We start from the raw sequence: 18,740 nt of genomic DNA, 5'->3' as shown, positions 1-18,740 counted from the left end.
TCGGGCTGCTGGTTCCTGCAGACAGCCCGCTGGCACTTCTCCTTAACAAGGTCATAATCGCCACTGATTAGATCCTTCGTGCGCCCCGCTATGCAGTAGTGGTATGGAGTGCTGCACCCTATGCAGCACTGCCTTGGCAGAGGGATGGTGTTGATGGGAGTGGCACAGAGGTACCTGTGGCTGACGCTCTTTGATTTCCCAGACAGGGACAAGGCTGTGTATTTGACGAACCAGTGTCTGCTGCTGGGCTATTCGGACCATCACTGGAAGCAATGCAGGCTGGATTTGATCTGAGGAAGAAGCAGCTCTAGCTCTCACAGGCCTGCCACTCCTCTGCCGACCTGCGAGAGAGCGGCGCCCACGGCTGCTGCGGGTGACCTTGCAGCGAGCGCACAGCCTCCGTATCGACTTCCACACCAGCAAACCCTCGGGCCCAACAAGCCTCAGCCCTCCTATCTCTGGGACCGAGTGGAGAATGGGTCCAGCGGCAGGGAAATGCTGCTTTTCCCTCTCTGTTGCTGTCCAAGAGGCACCACTTAAGTTGTGTTTAGGTTGTCGGCCCCAGACAACACTGCACTTTTCTACCACCGTCTACGAAGCACAAACCCCCTGCACACGAAATTTCTCAGGTTGTAACTCCAAGTTTGGGTATATTGAATTTTCAGGTGACCAAATCAAGTGTTCCTGCTGTGTTTCATTGCTGTGCCCCACCAAGGTGTCTCCAACAAACTGTATTAATGTACACAGTCCTGTGTTACAATCAATGAAAAATGCTTATTCAAATGCTCAGCCTGCAAGCGAGTGAGCCAGGCCAGGCAGGTGATGCATTTCCCCATGAACACACTGGCAGCGTTAGCACCCCTCAGAGAGATGGGTGTTTGCATCTTATCTGGACCACTGGGCTCTCGTAACTTGCTAAACAGAGGAGGTGGCGACATAGCTTTTGCTGGAGGATGCTGACGGTAACCACAGCTTGCATGTTAGCTCTCTGTCCCTGGAGGGAGCCCTGGCTGCTGCACCAGGGCTCTCCGACTGGCAGTGTTGTTTCACAACGTGGTATCCACCACTGCTTCTCTGATGGGGTGGGGAGCTCTGTGTGATGGCGCATCAGTGAGAGGGATCTGGACCACAGCACAGGCTGCACATCGATCACTTACTAGCAGTGTTCTCAGCTCTCAAGCATTTTCGTCTGATTCTGAGGAGCCAGAATATCCAAGTCAGGATGGTCTCTTATATAAACAGGCAGGGAGGGGTATCTCCAGTTCTAGAGAGAGCACATCGGCCCCGCATGTCCTCAGTTCATCATGATGACAGGTTCAATTTGACAGCTAAGGGTCTGCCCCCAAGCATGGTAGCAGCAATCAGGAGCCTCATATGCTTACAAATGGGCAGCCTTTGAGGAATGGTGCCAGGACCATCCCAGTTATCCATTTCGACATTCCTGCAGGAGCTGCTGGATAAAAGCTTTTTTTTTTCTACAATTGAGGCTTATTAAGCAGCAGACAGGGTGAGAGCAAGTGCACCTCCCCTTGCTATGCGTTTCTTTGAAAGGGCTTCACGGGCTGAGACCCGTGGTTAGGGTCCGCGTCCCTGTATGGGACGTCTCTTTAGTGTTGGAGGCCCTCTGTGTATGCGAGTATGTGGATATGAAATGTCTTTCATATAAGACTGCATTACTTCTTGGTTTCCCTTTTGTAATTATTCTGATTACTTGAAGAATCAATGCAGCCCTATTACACAGCACAAGACAAATGCAAGCGTTCGTATGACTACACGCTTGTTAATAATATATGCAATTTCTTTGTTTCTCAGGTTGGAGGTTAGGGGATAAAAAATGGATTTCAATTTACCTCTTACAGTCCAAAGCTCTGGCATACTTCACACTTAGATCCAGTCCCTCTCTGAACTCTGCTTCTCTTCCAGGAACTGCTCCAAGACCGAGATCACCTGCCTTTATATCTCCTGCAACACACACACACACACACACACACACACACACACACACACACACACACACACACACACACACACACACACACACACACACACACACACACACACACACCACTCTTAAGCTTAATTTCTGTGTGTTGAATGCCTGCTGTAGTGGGTGACATCATTGTTAGTGTTTATGATGCGTCTTCATTGCTCTGCCTCCGTAAGTGAAACTGATGATCTTGTTGCTCTGGGTGATTAATAATCTTGAACGACAGTTACTTTTAATAAAACCCTGAGGAAGAAATGAGGACTTCAAAACCAAAACTATTCACAAACTGTCAGAGCCATGAAAATAGGGAAAACTGTTTGTCTATGCTGGCAGATTCCTACCCAACATATCCTTGTTCTAATCAATATACTGTGTTTACACTAGAGATGGACCGATCCGATATTACGTGTCGGTCCGATACTGACCTAAATTACTGGATCGGATATCGGAGAGAAATAAAAAATGTAATCCGATCCATTAAATATCACAAGAGCACCTCACAAAACTTGCCACATGGCATAACTCTGCTCATAACCGTAGCACGTCGGAGCAGTGTGGTCACGTGATAGAGCGGCTGTGGTGCGAGACCTGTCGGCGGTCTGGTTGAGTCTCGCTACCAAACCAGCATTTCATCTCCGAGGAAGTGATCCCAGAGAAGTAAAGCAAGTGTGTAAGTCCATCTCTGAGTGTTTGTAAAGCATTCCAGCGTTAAGCTTAACAACCGATATATGGAGCGACTGCCTCCCCCTCCCTCTCCTGCTGCTACTTCAATCATGAAACTGATCAATGATCAGCTGATCGGCTTTTCTCTCGTTTGTTTTTGGCCCACTTTGCTTTTCAAGAGACAGCAAAGGGCAGCTCAGAATTGAAATGCACACATGTTCATATCTCAGATTTGCTCTTTTGACCAAATTGGGACTATGCATAAAAAAACAAGTTAATGCAATTGCATCCATCCATTATGTTCCCCTCATTCAAATTTGGACACCTCTGGCAGCAGGGTATTCCATACATCCTTCTCCCCAGTCACATTTTCCCTCCGGGGGGGGGGGGATTCCCAGACCTCCAAAGGGAGGTGCCTGGGAGACATCTTAACCAGTGCCCAAGTCACCTCAACTAGCTCCTTACAACATGCAGGAGAGTCAGCACCTCGGAGTCAGAGTCTGAGTCCTACAAGTCTGAGGCCACAAAAACAGTGGAAGTCTCCCACTGTGTTGGAGAAGAGACGCTGCCTCAAGCAAGAGAGTTCAAGCATTTTGAAATCTTATTGGACCAGCAGATTGGTGCAACATCAGCAGTATTGCAGGTATTGTATTGAATTGTCAAGGTGACGAGAGCACCAAGTTGAAAGACTGAGACAGTCCATCTACGTCCCAACTCTCATGGAATTTGGGTAATGACCAAAAGGTCGCAAACTCATGCAGTTGAAATGACAGTATGGTGGCTGGGTTCATTCTTAGAGAAAGGGTGAGAGCTCAGATGACTGGAGGCATAGTGTGGAGTAGAGCCGCTGCTCCAGCATATCGAAAGAAGACAATAAATGCAATACTTTTGTTAACCCCTTGAATTATAGCTTAAAGTCTACACTTCAATCAGATGTTATTTATTTATTTTAAATGATCAGTTTCTCCCTTTATTAACCACCTCTCAGTCAGCTGAGAGGAAACATTAACACGTTTCGCCAGAGAGCCACAACTATAAGGCCACCCTGCCTCCCCCTCAATGACATGTGGGACAGGCTCCAGCCCAACTGTGACCCTGAACTGGATAAGCAGATGATGCATGGATGCGGTAAGACTAGGGGCGGAACAATCCTCAAACAGACTGAAACTGTGACACAAACACAATGCAGCGCTATCGTCCTGTACTCACCCTGTACTGAAACTGCATTAGTTACATTAGAATAGCTCAAATGTAGTATTTTTGGCTTTGTAAAACATGCCAGTAGTAGTGGAGCAGTAGCACTACCTGACACAGGCCTGACTGGCTTTGTATTGGATTTAATTTGTATTTTTAATTTTCAAATTGGCTTATTTAAGAATATTTGTCATTAAAAGAAAAACAATTAATATTTATCGTTTTAAGAAGGTCGTGGGTTTTTTCTTTTATTGTTGTGCACTCCCACCCGGGAGGAAGTTGCTCTCCACGCCATTCTTCAGCATTGGTAGTTAACATGAACAGCTGCGTGTAACGGTGCGACCCCCTCTAGTGTCTACCTGGCGGGGTGTTGATAAGGACGACCTCCACCCCTGTGGCCTTTCTGACTCTCTGAAGCTCCTGTAGATCCGAATCGTACAGCCACGCTGCCTCCACAGCCTGAAATCCAGCCGCGGCTGCTGCTAATATTCTCTGGCTGAAGTCCGGAAGCTCTGTGAACAGCCACGAAATATTCGCACAAAACTTCAGTGGAGCCATTCTGTTAAACTTCCGAGGCCAACGACCGAGTTCAGCCGTCCAGCTGAACTTTCTACGTGCTAACAGACAGGGAGGAGCTACGCTAAGCTAGCTACAGTTCCGTCGGTCTGGACCGGAAATGGAAAGCAAACCTTTCAAAATAAAATAAATATTATTTGAATTTTTATGTATATAGAACACAGTTCCTTGAAAATGTTCTGACGTAAAGCTAAAATATAATTAAAACAAATCACCATTGATATTCAATTGTTTTACACCACATAAAACCATTCGGGGCCGAACAAAATTCATGAAATAATTAGAGCCCTTTATTGTGAAAAATAAACCGGAAACGTTAATCTTAGAACGTCAGAGGAGACCGGTGTTATCGTCACGTGATTGGCAGCGTGCGTCCTTGCTTGTTTTTCTAAATCCAGTACGATTATAATTTTATTTAATCTTATTTTATTTTACTTTGTTCATTTTATTCTACTTTATTTTACTGTAAAATTATACCTTAAAGTAAAAATAATAATAAAAATGTAATATAAAAAACTAAAGAAAAAGTACAGCAAAGAATGACTTTTAAATAAGATTGTAAGTATGCGGATAAATGTAATCTCAGGTAGGAAAATGCTGTTTTCCCAAAGTTTTAAGTGTTTTAAAATACACTGTCTCCAAAACAATAATGAGTTAAAAACAGTGTTAATGTAATATGTTCAACTCCAGCATCTCAATGTTTATGTTTTCCTTGTTGCTTTCTTTTCTTTTCTTTGTTCGTTTTTTGCTTGTTTGTTTGTTCTTTTGTTTTATTTAAAGACAAATCACAAATGCAAAAAAACGTATTTCAGGACAATGTTTTTGAAATAAAACTCTATTACTGAACTGTACATTAATTTACTTACCACACACTTACAAAAAACTGATATCATACATTATTGCTCTGGTTCATTTGATTCGTTATTGTTTGACTTATTTCAGTCTTTTTTCTTTCCATTTAGCAGTTTTGGTTCGTTATAAAACATCTGTCATGTTTATCATTGGAAACCTTCAGATTGTGAGGTTTGGCAGCTCAGTTTATCCCCAGTTTGTGCTCTTACATGGGCTTCTAGCTAACAACAGCTATTCACATCATCCATATGTGACATTTTTCCATTATGAAAAGGCTCTTTTAGTAAGTTCTCAGCTTACATCTGTGTTTCCCATCCTGGATTCCAGCAGGCTGCTAGCTGTGGTTTGATTCTGAAGCAGAGGTGGACCTTGGGGTTACAAATATAGTTTTTGTTGTGCTCTGAGCTGAATGTTTTTTTCTCAATCCAGATATGATATCCAGCAACAATATCAACCTTCTGGGTTTTCCAAACCCTGCAGATCTGTATCTTTTAGAGGAATTGGTGCTTATCTGTGGCCTGTCACCTACTGATAGGCACAAACCAGGGTTATCTTAACTTGAATTCACAGTAGCTTACTTTCTCATTAAAAACATATTAATAGACTGTAAAGGCTCAGAAACAATCATGGTCTGCTATCTCAGTTGTAAATAACTGGATACAGATATTAACCTTATGTATAGTGTTTTGACTAGAACTGGTCCTTAAGTTGAACATAATATTAGTGTCTTCTTTCACCTGTGCGGTCCTGTCACCGCTTTGAAACATCGTGTGATGTTGCCCTGGCAATGAGTCTTTACAGCACCATGGAGGAATTTTGTCTAACTCATCTTTGCTTAACTCATTGTTGTAATTGAGCAACACTGGAGTGTTTTCAAGCATGGACTGCATTTCCAAGGCCATGCCCCAGCATCTCAGTCAGATTCAGGTCAGGGCTTTGACTACGTCACTCCACATACAAGTCGCACATACATGTTTCTGCTAAGCCATTCAGAGGTAGACTTGGTGTGTTTCGGATCATCGTCCTGCTGCAGAATCCAAGTGCGCTTCAGCTTGAGGTCACAAACAAACTGCCGGACAGTCAGCAGAATAACATGGTTCAGTTTAGCACAGGAAGTCTTCCAGGTCCTGAGGCAGCAAAACAGCTGCAGACCATCACACCACCGCCATATTTGACTATTGTTATGATATTCCTTTTGTGAAATGTTGTGTTAATTTTACGCCAGATGTAATGAGCCACACACCTTCCAAAAAATTAAACTTTTGTCTTGTCAGTCCTAAAGGTTTTGGGGATCATCCAGATGTTTTTGGCAAATGTGAGATGAGGTCCTTTTTGGTCAGCAGTGATTTTCTCATTGAACTCTGCCATGCAGGCCATTTTTGCCAAGTCTCTTTTTTATTGGTAAATTATAAACTCTGACTGTGACTAAGACATGTAAAGCCTGTGGTTCTTTAATGTTGTTCTGGGTTCTTTTGTGACCATCTGAATTAGTTACCTTCTGGACTAAATTTGGAGTAATTGTGGTCGGCTGGTCACTCCTGGGAAGGTTCACCCCTGTTCAGTGTGGATAATGGCTCTCTCCATGATTAATTGGAGTCTCAAAGCCTTAAAATGGCTTCGTAACCCTTCCCAGGCCGATAGATGTCAGTGACTTTGGTCCTCAGGGGTTTCTTTAGATCGTGGTATGATGTGTTGCTTTCTGAGATCTGTTAGTCTGCTTCACTTTGTCGGACAGGCACCATTCAAGAGATTTCTTGATTCAAAAACTGCGTTTTGTGTTTACTTGAGTTATCTTTGTGTAATATTCAAATTTGTTTGATGATCTGAAATATGTAAGTGTGACAAATGCAAAAAACTAGAAAAGGGAACAAACACTTTTTCACACCACTGTATACCCCTCAGCTCCTAGTAGATGCTCCTATAGTATCAGTCCTGCGTCGCCTCATTCTTATCCCAACTTAAAAGTGTCCATGCCACCTCCCCGCCTGGCAGGTTGACAACAATACCCCATACCCTTTTGCAGCTGAGAATGACCCTGAGAATGACCCTTATCTCCATGCAGTCAAATGTGATGTGTTATTAGAGGAAAAGCAGAAGTCAGAAACGCTCTTACAACCAAAAATCTGGTCCATTTATTCATATCAAGATTTATAAAGATGAAAAATGATTTTATTGGCTTAATGCTGCTTTTCTGAAACTTACCAAACAAATAGATTCTTAAAACAAAAAATAAGACAATTTTTTTTTATTTGAATACACCGTCCTAGTGAAAACACTACCCTGTGTCATTTTGGAAGGGCTGACCAAACAAAGCCTTTGGTATAATTTTAAAGGACTTCTCTTGGTGCTCGATCTGCTGAGCCTGCTGTTCAGTGCAGCCATATTTGGCTGTCATCAGAGGCCTGACCTGTTTTAGGCTTCCCGCTTACCTTTACAGGTATCCTTCATTCATTATCTCTGAGCAGACAGTCCTGCTGACTAAGGCTAATGCATGCAAAACCAATATTATTGCACCTCTGACAGCAGCTGATAATGGTGCTCTAGCTGCTGATGTGTTATTTATACTTTGGCATCCACCTAGGGTGGGAATTCCCTGTGAATTCAGAGCATTCTCAATAAAAACCCTTCAGGCTGACTTACAAACAGTGATCACTGTTTAATAAAGCCAACAGGAAAATATCTGCTGTGAGATTCAGAAACATGATTCTAGTTTATGTTATTGTCAGCAGTGCACACCAAGCTCTTACTGCTTGTGCATGACTAAACAGCTTATTCATACACATATTATATTATATATATCCTGTAATCTAAGAGAATATGGCACAAAGTAACAGCTATAGTTATACAGAAACATCCTTAAGATGTTAATGTTTCAGAGGAATGACGCACCTGTTTCAGAGCACCAGATGTGACCAAACATCCTCTCAGTGCTGTGCTTCATCGGTGTATCCCTGAGAGCGCTGACACTCCTCCCTTTAATTTAACATGAATGCAGATATGAGTCACCTCCAAAATATTGTAAAGCAATGAATGAATGCATGCAGTACGAAGATTTTCACAGCAAATCATGTTAGTTAGATCAATAGTAATAAAGACTTTCTAAATATTTATAATTTTAGAACATTTTGTTCCCATATGGTTCAAATTGTGCTGCTGATTTTTTTCTCTATGGTAACCTGCTTTGATTTTAAGGACTCAACATCAAATGACAACTCCAGTAAACACTGCTGTCACCAGGGATCATTGTCCCCTCACACCAAACAAGTCATGAAATAAAGAAACCAAAGAGTGAAAGCACGCTGGTCTACACCATATACTCCATATTCTCTCAAATGTCAGCAATCCACACAAGTGAGGCAGCTGCTTTGAACTAACTTAAAAAATATTGTGAGTCCAAACGACTGCCAGACTGTTACACAGCTCCTGATGAGCTGTAGCTGCTTATTTTATCCATAGTTCCCCCCCATCACAGTCATGCCAAGTCAAATCTTTTAAAACATCAACATGTCCTAGTTCATCAGAGCTAGTTTAGTCTCTGCCTGGTCCTCAGGGAAATATCTTTCTTGTTAGCTGCTAAATGCTCCCACTGTTCACCAGCAATTTATAAAATTGTAAACATTAAAGCAGCTGCTCATGTTACCCAATATAAAAAAACAGAAGCAAAAAAAGTGAGTACAGAGCGATCACGCTATGGTGAGCCTGTGGGCGCTCTTTTATCCTTCAAGCTCAGGCCCTCTACCAGAGCGCCGGGAGCTTGAGGTTCTTCAGTATCGGGACAGAGGTCTCAGATGTTGTTGCAGGATCTGCTGGAGCCACTCCCATAACCTGGGGGGTCACTGCACCGAGTGCTCCGATTACCACTGGGACCACACTTACCTTCACTCTCTACAGCTTCTGCACCTCTTCTCTGAGCCCTTGGCACTTGTACAGCTTCTTGTATTCCTTCTTTCTCACGTTGCTAACACTTGGTATAGCTACATCTATCACTATGGCCGTCTTCCTCTGTTCCTGTGCTGCCATGATTAGTGCCTCTGTGCTGTCTTTCAGTCCACCTTTTCCAGCCACTGGTAGGATTTCTGGATGTCAGCCACTTCTTCTATCTGCGGGTGGTACATAGCATGCGGGGGCCTGTCCTTGCATGATGGTTCTTCCTCTGGCCTGAGGTATTCATGAATCACATGGTCGTCTGTGATCTTCCTGATGTCCTCATGGATGTTTGTTTTCTCATCTTGGGCAGTGGTTTTGCTCAGTGTGAAGTCTCAGGGTGCTTTATTTGGGGTGAAATTCTCCATGATTGGTCAGGAGCTTCCCTGTCTTGATGTCAGTGGCCTCTATAGCCTCCTTTGGTCATCTTACTATCCTAGCAGGGTGCTCGATCAGCAGCAGGGCGTAGGTGTGGATTCCCTAGATCTTGTTTTATCCATTCAGCTGACTCCTCAGCCTGACCCTCTGCAGGTCTTGGGTGGTTGCGGCTTTCCCAGCGGCCTCTTCATTGGTCCAATTTTTCACCCCTCTGGTATTCCTGCCAACTCCTTTCTGCGCCCCGCTTATGCACTGAGCCGTGTGTGTTCATCTTAGCCACTATGATACCTGACAGGAGCTTCCATGTGGTACTGAGGCAGGTTATTGGCTGGTAGTTGGATGGGACAGGGCCTTCTGGGGATCCTTGGGGATCAGGACTCTCCAGACATCAGTTAGCCAGTCTGGGTGTCTCTTGTCAAATATCAGCTTGTTCATTTGTGAAAGAAAAGAAAAAAAGCAGGTGTAATATATATATTATATATCTTCTGGCTCTTGGAGGAGGCGGACACATCTTTCACCCTCTCCTTCCCTTATCTTCCCTGCTGCTCCTTCTATGTCCTTGTCTTGTCTGACTCTAACCCTGAGAGAGTCTCTTTCTCACTCTTGTTCTCTAAAACTAAAGAAGAACTATGGATTTGATCAACTGGTCCCTTAATGCAATTGACACTCTATTCTTGACGAGAAGCCTGGGTTCGGGAGAGCCCGAGTGTCCCGGAGGGACACTTGCTGGATACACGATGGACAGGTGGCAGAAGTGGCGTGTCCTGGCGAGACTGTCTATCGAAGACATTGAAGACATCCACTTATTCGGACCCATGATAACAGGGCTCTTGGCTACAGGATACCACTATGATACCTGACAGGAGCTTCCATGTGGTACTGAGGCAGGTTATTGGCTGGCAGTTGGATGGGACAGGGCCTTCTGGGGATCCTTGGGGATTCAGACATCAATTAGCCAGTCTGGGTGTCTCTTGTCAAATATCAGCTTGTTCATTTGTGAAAGAAAAGAAAAAAAGCAGGTGTAATATATATATTATATATCTTCTGGCTCTTGGAGGAGGCGGACGCATCTTTCACCCTCTCCTTCCCTTATCTGGCTCCAACACCATTGTGAAGTTTGCTGACGACACAGTGGTGTTGGGCGCCATCTCCAACAACGATGAGGCGGCCTACATGGATGAAGTGAAGAATCTGGCATCGTGGTGCCAGGACAACCACCTCCAGCTGAACGTCAGCAAGACCAAGGAGCTGGTGGTGGACTTCAGAAGGGGTCAGCACAGAGACTACAAGCCCATTATCATCAATGGAGCTCCAGTGGAGAGGGTGCAGTCCTTCAAGTATCTTGGTGTCCACATCTCCTCAGACCTGACATGGGCTGCCCACATTCAGGTCCAGACCAAAAAGGCTAGGCAGCGCCTGTATCACCTACGACAACTGAGGAAGTTCAGGGTCTCTCCAAAGATCCTCAGGATCTTCTATACAGGCGCTGTGGAGAGCATCCTCACACAGAACATGACATCGTGGTTCGGGAACAGCTGTGTGAAGGACCAAAAAGCTCTCCAGAGAGTGATCCGTACAGCAGAACGCTGCTGCAGGATTGCTCTCCCCCCGCTTCAGGACACCTACACCAGGAGATGCCGGACTAGAGCAGCGCAGATACTGAAGGACCCGTCCCATCCTGGCAACAAACTGTTCCAACTTCTGCAATCTGGTAGAAGGTTCCTCATCATCCGGGCAAGGACAGAGAGACTCAAGAGGAGCTTCTATCCCCAAGCCATCCGTGCCCTAAACACACACACCCGCCCTCTCACATCATCTATAATTGACTGAGACAGGACTCTTCCAGACACTAAACCAAGGCACAATGTACATTTCAAATTCCTTTAATTTTAAATATGTTTATATCGTCTATCCTGTAAAATAGTCAGATATCTATTCATATTAATAAGATAAGATAAGATAAGATAAGATAGAACTTTATTAATCCCTCGGGTGGGTTCCTCCGGGAAATTCGACTTCCAAAAAAAGCACAGCAACGACCAAAGTTACAGTTACAGAACTGTTATATATATATATACACACACACACACACACACACACATATATAAATACAGAGACAAATATAAACAAAATATACAAAGGGGATAAATAGAATAAATAGGAACAAAAAACAAAAATACAAGTGAATTGCACATTTCAAGTATTGAGTCTATTGCACTGTTGACTATTTACAAAAAGTATTGCACAAGGTATTGCACAGTGAGGTGAAGAGGCACTACAGCTTAGTTGTTCCCCCCTCCTTTGTCCTCCTGTTTCCCCTCCCTCTCCCCTCCAGAGAGGAGTTAAACAGTTTGATGGCGTGTGGGACAAAGGAGTTTTTAAGTCTGTTAGTTCTTGTCTTGGGGAGAAGCAACCTGTCACTGAACAGACTCTTCTGGTTGTTTATGGCCGTGTGCAGAGGATGCCCAGCATTGTCCATAATGTACAGAATTCACCTGCTTGCTGCTACTACTGCACATTCACCCAGTGTATATACTATATGTGTATATATATATATATGTATATATGTATATATATATATATATGTTCTTCCTCTACACCCCCCCCCCCCCCCCCCCCCCCCCCCCCAATTTTTGCACATGTCGAGGAGCGTGTCAGGCTACATTTCACTGTGTGTTATACTTGTATAACTATGCATGTGACAAGTAATAAGGAACCTTGAACCTTGAACCTTGAACCTTATCTTCCCTGCTGCTGCTTCTATGTCCTTGTCTTGTCTGACTCTAACCCTGAGAGAGTCTCTTTCTCACTCTTGTTCTCTAAAACTAAAGAAGAACTATGGATTTGATCAACTGGTCCCTTAATGCAATTGACACTCTATTCTTGACAAGAAGCCTGGGTTCGGGAGAGCCCGAGTGTCACTTGCTGGATACACGATGGACGGGTGGCAGAAGTGGCGTGTCCTGGTGAGACTGTCTATCGAAGACATTGAAGACATCCACTTATTCGGACCCATGATAACAGGGCTCTTGGCTACAGGACACTTTCTCAAGCTGAACCGATGGAGACACCCGCTCAGCTGGAGGCGTACATCGGCGTACCCCCGCCCTTATGTTGCTTGTCTGTGTTTCATGGCGTTACAGTGTGATGATATCTGTGCTTCTTTATGTGCTATGGAGTTTTTGTGTTTTCTCCTCATGATGACTCACTGGTTGGAAGTCATCATGGGCAGAACCCTTTTTTTCTCCTGACTTTGCCCCCATATGTTACATATTTCACTGTCTATCCCTTTTTTTGCTGCCTCGCCTGACCTGTCTCCCCAATGTAAGTCTGTATATTGTCTGTATGGTCGACTGGGTCTGTCATCTCAGCTGCAGGCAACTGCAACTGACAGATAAAGCGTATCCTTATCCTTAATGAGGTATCAAAAAAATATTTAGTAAGAATATTAACTGATGACATGTCACATTGCTGCGTTTTTCATCTACAGGTGAAGGACACCTGTCAATGGGTTTGACTAACTGCACCTTTATTCTTACTCTTAATTCCTCTAGATTTTTCTCCACATCACTGTAGATAGATCCCAGAGGTCTGCAAATCCTTATACCTGCAATCTTTCTTTTGCAGGGACGACTTCTCTGGAAGTTATACAAAGTATGATTGCATAGACGCCTACAAGAAAGTTTCCCTGCTGCTCACTTGACCTGTGACCTCAGTAAAAACTTCCCTGATGAATTTATTCGGTCACTTGCTAGTTTCAAGTTACTGGATATAACATGATTTCCATTTCGTAAATGACTTTCACATTGAAGGTAAAGAAATGCAGTAAAGTCGACTGTGTTTTTAGTGTGACTGGAAATGTTGGTGCACTGTAAGCTTGGAGTTTCTGCCTGTTTCATATTCAGATCTGCACATTGCTCATCGTGTCCATGCAACATCAATATACCCAGAAGGTGATGATGAAAATCCTCAGCTCGAGGTTGCAGAATTGAGCTTCACTAATCAATGGCTGACATCATGATTGCCATGTCTACCTTTTATTGATAGTCTATCTGAGCGCTACACTGCTAATAACAGAAGGCACAGTTTACAGTTCGATCCAGTTGTTTATTTTTTTGGACACCGGGATTGTTTTTGTTATTTTTCTTCTATACATCACTTTCTGCTTTATTACAATCGACTTAAGTTCCACCTTAACTGTGTGGTAATTACAGTAATTTTTAGACGGTCCCACATTTTCTTGTGGGACAGGTGAGGCCTGTTACCTTATTTTTGTTATTTCATGACAAATGTGGAGAGAAAAGAGCTACAGTTGGTTCCAAGTGTTGACGCTGCAGCTGGTAGCGGTTCAGCGGAGCTCCCAGTGTGACCCAGGATCAGGTGATTCGGTTAATCCATCACTTTTGGTAAGGACCTCAACAGCTACAGGCCGGTGGCTCTGACATCCCACCTGATGAAGACCCTGGAGCGGTTGGTCCTGGCTCAGCTTCGGCGCCTAACAAGCTCATCACTGGACCCACTTCAGTTTGCCTACCAGCCTGGCATTGGAGCGGATGATGCCGTCATTCACCTCCTACATCGTTCCCTCGCTCACCTGGAGACCGCTGGAAGCACTGTGAGAATCATGTTCTTTGATTTCTCCAGTGCCTTCAACACCATTCTTCCCTCGGTTCTAAAGGACAAGCTGGAGAACTCTGGAGTGGACCATCACCTCACTACCTGGATCCTGGACTACCTCACCGACCGACCACAGTATGTGAGGACTCAGGGCTGTGTGTCGGACAGGGTCGTCTGCAGTACGGGGGCCCCACAGGGAACGGTTCTGGCTCCGTTCCTCTTCACCATCTACACTGCAGACTTCTCCCACAACTCCACCCAGTGCTTCCTGCAGAAGTTCTCTGATGACTCTGCAATAGTCGGCCTCATCACTGATGGGGACGACAAGGAGTACAGAGGTCTGACCCAAGACTTTGTGGACTGGTGCCAGCTGAACTACCTCCAGATCAACGCCAGTAAAACCAAGGAACTGGTGGTAGACTTCCGCAGGCACAAGCATTCTCCACTGCAACCACTGAACATCCAGGGTATGGACATTGAGGCTGTGGACAGCTACAGGTACCTTGGTGTTCATCTGAACAACAGACTGGACTGGACTCATAACTCAGACGCCCTCTACAGGAAAGGCAGAGCAGGCTGTACCTGCTGCGGAGACTCAGGTCGTTTGGGGTGGAGGGCCCACTCCTGAAGACCTTCTATGACTCTGTGGTGGCTTCTGCTATCTTTTATGGTGTGGTCTGCTGGGGCGGCAGCATCTCTGCTGGGGACAGGAAGAGACTGAACAGGGTGATCCGAAGGGCCAGCTCTGTTCTAGGATGCCCTCTGGACCCAGTGGAGGTGGTGAGTGACAGGAGAACGGCGGCTAAGCTGTCATCCCTGATGGACAACATCTCCCACCCCATGCAGCAGACTGTGACAGCACTGAGCAGCTCCTTCAGTGGGAGACTGCGGCACCCACGGTGTGGGACGGAGAGATTTCGCAGGTCTTTCCTCCCCACTGCTGTCAGACTCCATAATAAAGACTTTAACTGATCAAGCACACACATCCATACATATGCAATAATACTAAGTGCAATAATCCTTTCTGTCATCGTTGTATTTTTACTCAGTTGTATATAGTATTTGTATTTGTATTCTATTTTTATCTTATTGTATATTTTTATTCTATGTTATTCTACTGTATATAGTATTTTATTTTATTCTATTCTGTACAGTTGTGTACTGTATTTATTCTTATTGTATTCTAATTTTTGCCTCATAACTTTTGCACTGTCCACTTCCTGCTGTGACAAAACAAATTTCCCACGTGTGGGACTAATAAAGGTTATCTTATCTTATCTTATCTTATCTTATCTTATCTTATCTTATCTTATCTTATCTTATCTTATCTTGTCTTGTCTTGTCTTGTCTTGTCTTGTCTTGTCTTGTCTTGTCTTGTCTTGTCTTGTCTTGTCTTGTCTTGTCTTGTCTTGTCTTATCTTATCTTATCTTATCTTATCTTATCTTATCTTATCTTAAAGCCCTTAAATTCCAGCTGAAAGTCTTCAATCACGTGTTCATTACTTGGTTTTAAAAGCGACTGTAGTGGTGTAAAGAAACTAAATTAAAAAACAAATGTTTCACTGTCCAAAAGCTTACAGACCTACCTGCGCATGACATTATAGATGTGATGTTTAATGATTGTCACCTATGTGATGGAGTTTAATGCTAAAGAAAACCACTGCTCACGAAGGAGCATGATTAAGCAAATGTGATGGAGCAGCAGAACCATCGGTTGGATTAAACCAAAAGGATACTTTGGACTTAAATGGGTACCTGACTGGCACTACTGCAGTGACTGTGCTGAGTGCAAAGCATCGGGTGGGAGTGTGCTTACGTGGGATTGCATGGTGGAGAAATGGGGAAAACCCCTCGTAGTTTCATGAAGCTTGAAAGAAGAGGAACATCATTTTTTACAAAGATCCCAAAAACACTGAAACAGCTGAGACTGTTTAAAAGGAGGGAACGTGCGACCTGTCATTTGGCTTGAATCTGAACACTTCTGGTGTTTTTCAAAGTGGAAAGCAGAGCAACAAAACCTTGTGTGAGAGATTGGTATCACCCATCCCCAAGAGGGTCCAGTCTGTCATCAAAAACTAAAAGACACAAGATGTTTGTTGTACTGAGGTCGCAGTTTGAGGCTTAGCTCTTTAGTACACCCTTTCTATGTAGTTTTTAAATTTATACATACGGTTTTTGCACTCATCTTCTGAAGAAGCTCAAGATGTGAATAAAAACATTACAAATGTTTTCAGAGCAGCATTTAGCCTTGATAAAGAAAATGTGGCATTAAATGCTGTCTTTATTTTCTTCAGCAAACCTTCCCTTATTCCTCATGTAGCAGCAAATTCATGTAAAACACTTGTTAGAGGAGGGTAGCTGAAGCCAAACTGAAATAAATATCCTGACAGAAGCAGGTTACAGTGGTGAAGCAGCGAGTGCCTCTGGAGGCTTAACAGCACACGACCCAGGAGGATTAATATTCTGCTAACACACAAGTTCTGTCACACTGAGGTTAGCAGCAGTGAGGAGTTATTTCTCATCCCAGCACAGAAACTGCTGTATGTGAAAGAATATCACAGATCTGATGAGGTCCTAACGAGAACACCGTTGTCTGCAAACATCTTTTTTGTTCTCTCTAAACGGTCGTTTTTAAACAAAAAATTACTGAACTTATGACCGGCGGCCATGTATAGCTTACAGGCAGTTAACTGAATAATTACTGACAGCTGTTTTGTCTATAGCACTTCATCTAATGACTTTAAAGTTGAAAGTAATTGTAACAGCAGCTGTAGAGTATTTATACTGCTTAAACAACACGTGTGTGTCAATATTTACCAAACGCCGTGTATTCATTGATTTCTCGTAGGTTCCAAAGTAAACGCTCTGGTCAGTGTTGTGTGATACAGCAGCTGGAAACATGGGCCTCAGTCCTCAGCTGGTTCAGCCTATAAATCAAAGACGGGGGCTGTGCTGCTGTTTCTGGAGCCCATAAATCAAAATCGTTTCCAGGGGCCTCCACACGCTCCCTTTAGGTTTCTATAACGTCTGATCATTAATGACAATAATGTTAGAATATAATATATAATATAATGTAATATCACAGCTGTGCAGACAGCACTGCTCCCCACTGAAAGAGTTTAGAGAAGAGTCTGAAAACTGAAGTGTAATTCATTGTTCCTTCAGCTGAACCTAATGTGTCACAGACAATCTCTTCCTGAACTCTTTCTACACTAGTTTGGCAAGAAAAGGATGATTTCATGTGACATCCAATCGTCAACGTCCAGTCTCTTATTTTATGTAAAGACTTTTCCTTTTATTTCTTTGATTCTAAATATTAGAGCCGGTAAAAATAGGTGTCTCCTGCTTGTCTTGTCAGCTTTCCTTTTGCTATGCCAGTCTCTGTTAGCAACAGAGGTGTGCTTGTCTCGCTGGAGACCAAAATATATCAAGAACCTACATTAACATAGAGGTTATATTAAACCTTATGACAGGCTGTATTTGGACGGTGTGACATGAGGTGAAACTCAAGATCTTGTTTAGGACTTAAATCCACCAAAAGCAATAACAAACCAATATTATGAGCTACTTAGTCATCAGCTAATGCCAGTTTGCTTGTCATACACATAGACTGTACAGGTGTAACGCACAAACAGAGACACCTGCTAATTAATGCTAAGAAAGAGACTAATAAATGCTAGAACCTCACTCACCAAAGCTAGAATTCTTGGAAAGGCTGCAAACTGTGTATTAATTTAAACACATGAAGCATGGTTGAAAGAACCAGTTTGCAGACTTGAATTAATGTAGCCCACACGCCGAGCTTTAAGCCCAGACGTACAGAGATAGATGAGTTTTTGGGTAGTGCATGAAGAGCTCAGAAGGAGATTATCTGCCAGTCACATTCGACTGATTTCAGACTGAACTGTTAATGTATTCCACTCAGTTTCAGTTGTTATGAAGAGTGAAATTAGCTACAACAGAGCTTTTAACAGAGCTGTAAGATGATTTCTGATGTTGACTCCATTTAGCTCCTGTGATGCCTGACAGAGAGCACCCTTTGACAGCACCCACCTGCCATTCAAAGATGCCATACTTTTAATTATGCATATTCAAGCCCTCATACAATTTAAACAGGTGAGTTAAAAATTGACACAACAAAGGAACATTTTTATACCAGACTTTAAATCTGATTATTTCTGCTCTGTGCGTTTCAGACAGGAGGTTATGGCAGCACACTTGGTTTTGGCAATTCTGTGTTCAGTTTCATTACAAACAAACATAGTACGCGTAACATAGTATTCTGCTGGATATCCTCCTGAGACCCAGTAATTCATTTTTGTGCACTGTAGTACACATTTAGTTTTTGCTTGTACCTCTCATACTCTACTTGCCACTCTTCTAAGTCCTGATGTTTCTTAGAGAGGACAACAGTACCTTTAAAATGATATCACATGTGTGGGGGTGTGGCCTTGCCAATTGTCTTTTACCCACCTTTTCAAAATGGCTGGCGTGCCCACAAGAATATTTTATGGAAGAAAGAAAGGTAAGCATGATATTTACATTTAAA

General features: G+C 43.4%; 1 protein-coding gene across 7 annotated transcripts in view; it reads right to left on the bottom strand.

Annotated features, from left to right (window-relative positions):
- The window catches only part of hyi (hydroxypyruvate isomerase), a 38,399-nt gene extending 33,895 nt beyond the window's left edge, over positions 1-4,504 (bottom strand). For all 7 annotated transcript variants that reach the window (XR_014888490.1, XM_085246176.1, XM_085246172.1 and 4 more), the window contains exons 1-2: positions 4,204-4,504; positions 1,851-1,962 (exon numbers count right to left, since the gene is read on the bottom strand). Coding sequence is in view for 6 of the 7 variants with exons in the window: in XM_085246176.1 (XP_085102302.1) it covers positions 1,851-1,962; positions 4,204-4,402 (311 nt within the window). In the remaining variant the exon portion in view is untranslated. The remainder of the gene's footprint in view (positions 1-1,850; positions 1,963-4,203) is intronic.
- Positions 4,505-18,740: the final 14,236 nt, after the last annotated feature.

This window comes from Mchenga conophoros, linkage group LG15 (assembly GCF_057382185.1).
Source record: "Mchenga conophoros isolate Kocher_MC1m ecotype Shallow Benthic linkage group LG15, M_conophoros_male_GT1.1, whole genome shotgun sequence".
Taxonomy (NCBI): domain Eukaryota; kingdom Metazoa; phylum Chordata; class Actinopteri; order Cichliformes; family Cichlidae; genus Mchenga; species Mchenga conophoros.
This window is presented reverse-complemented; position numbering and strand designations above follow the sequence as displayed.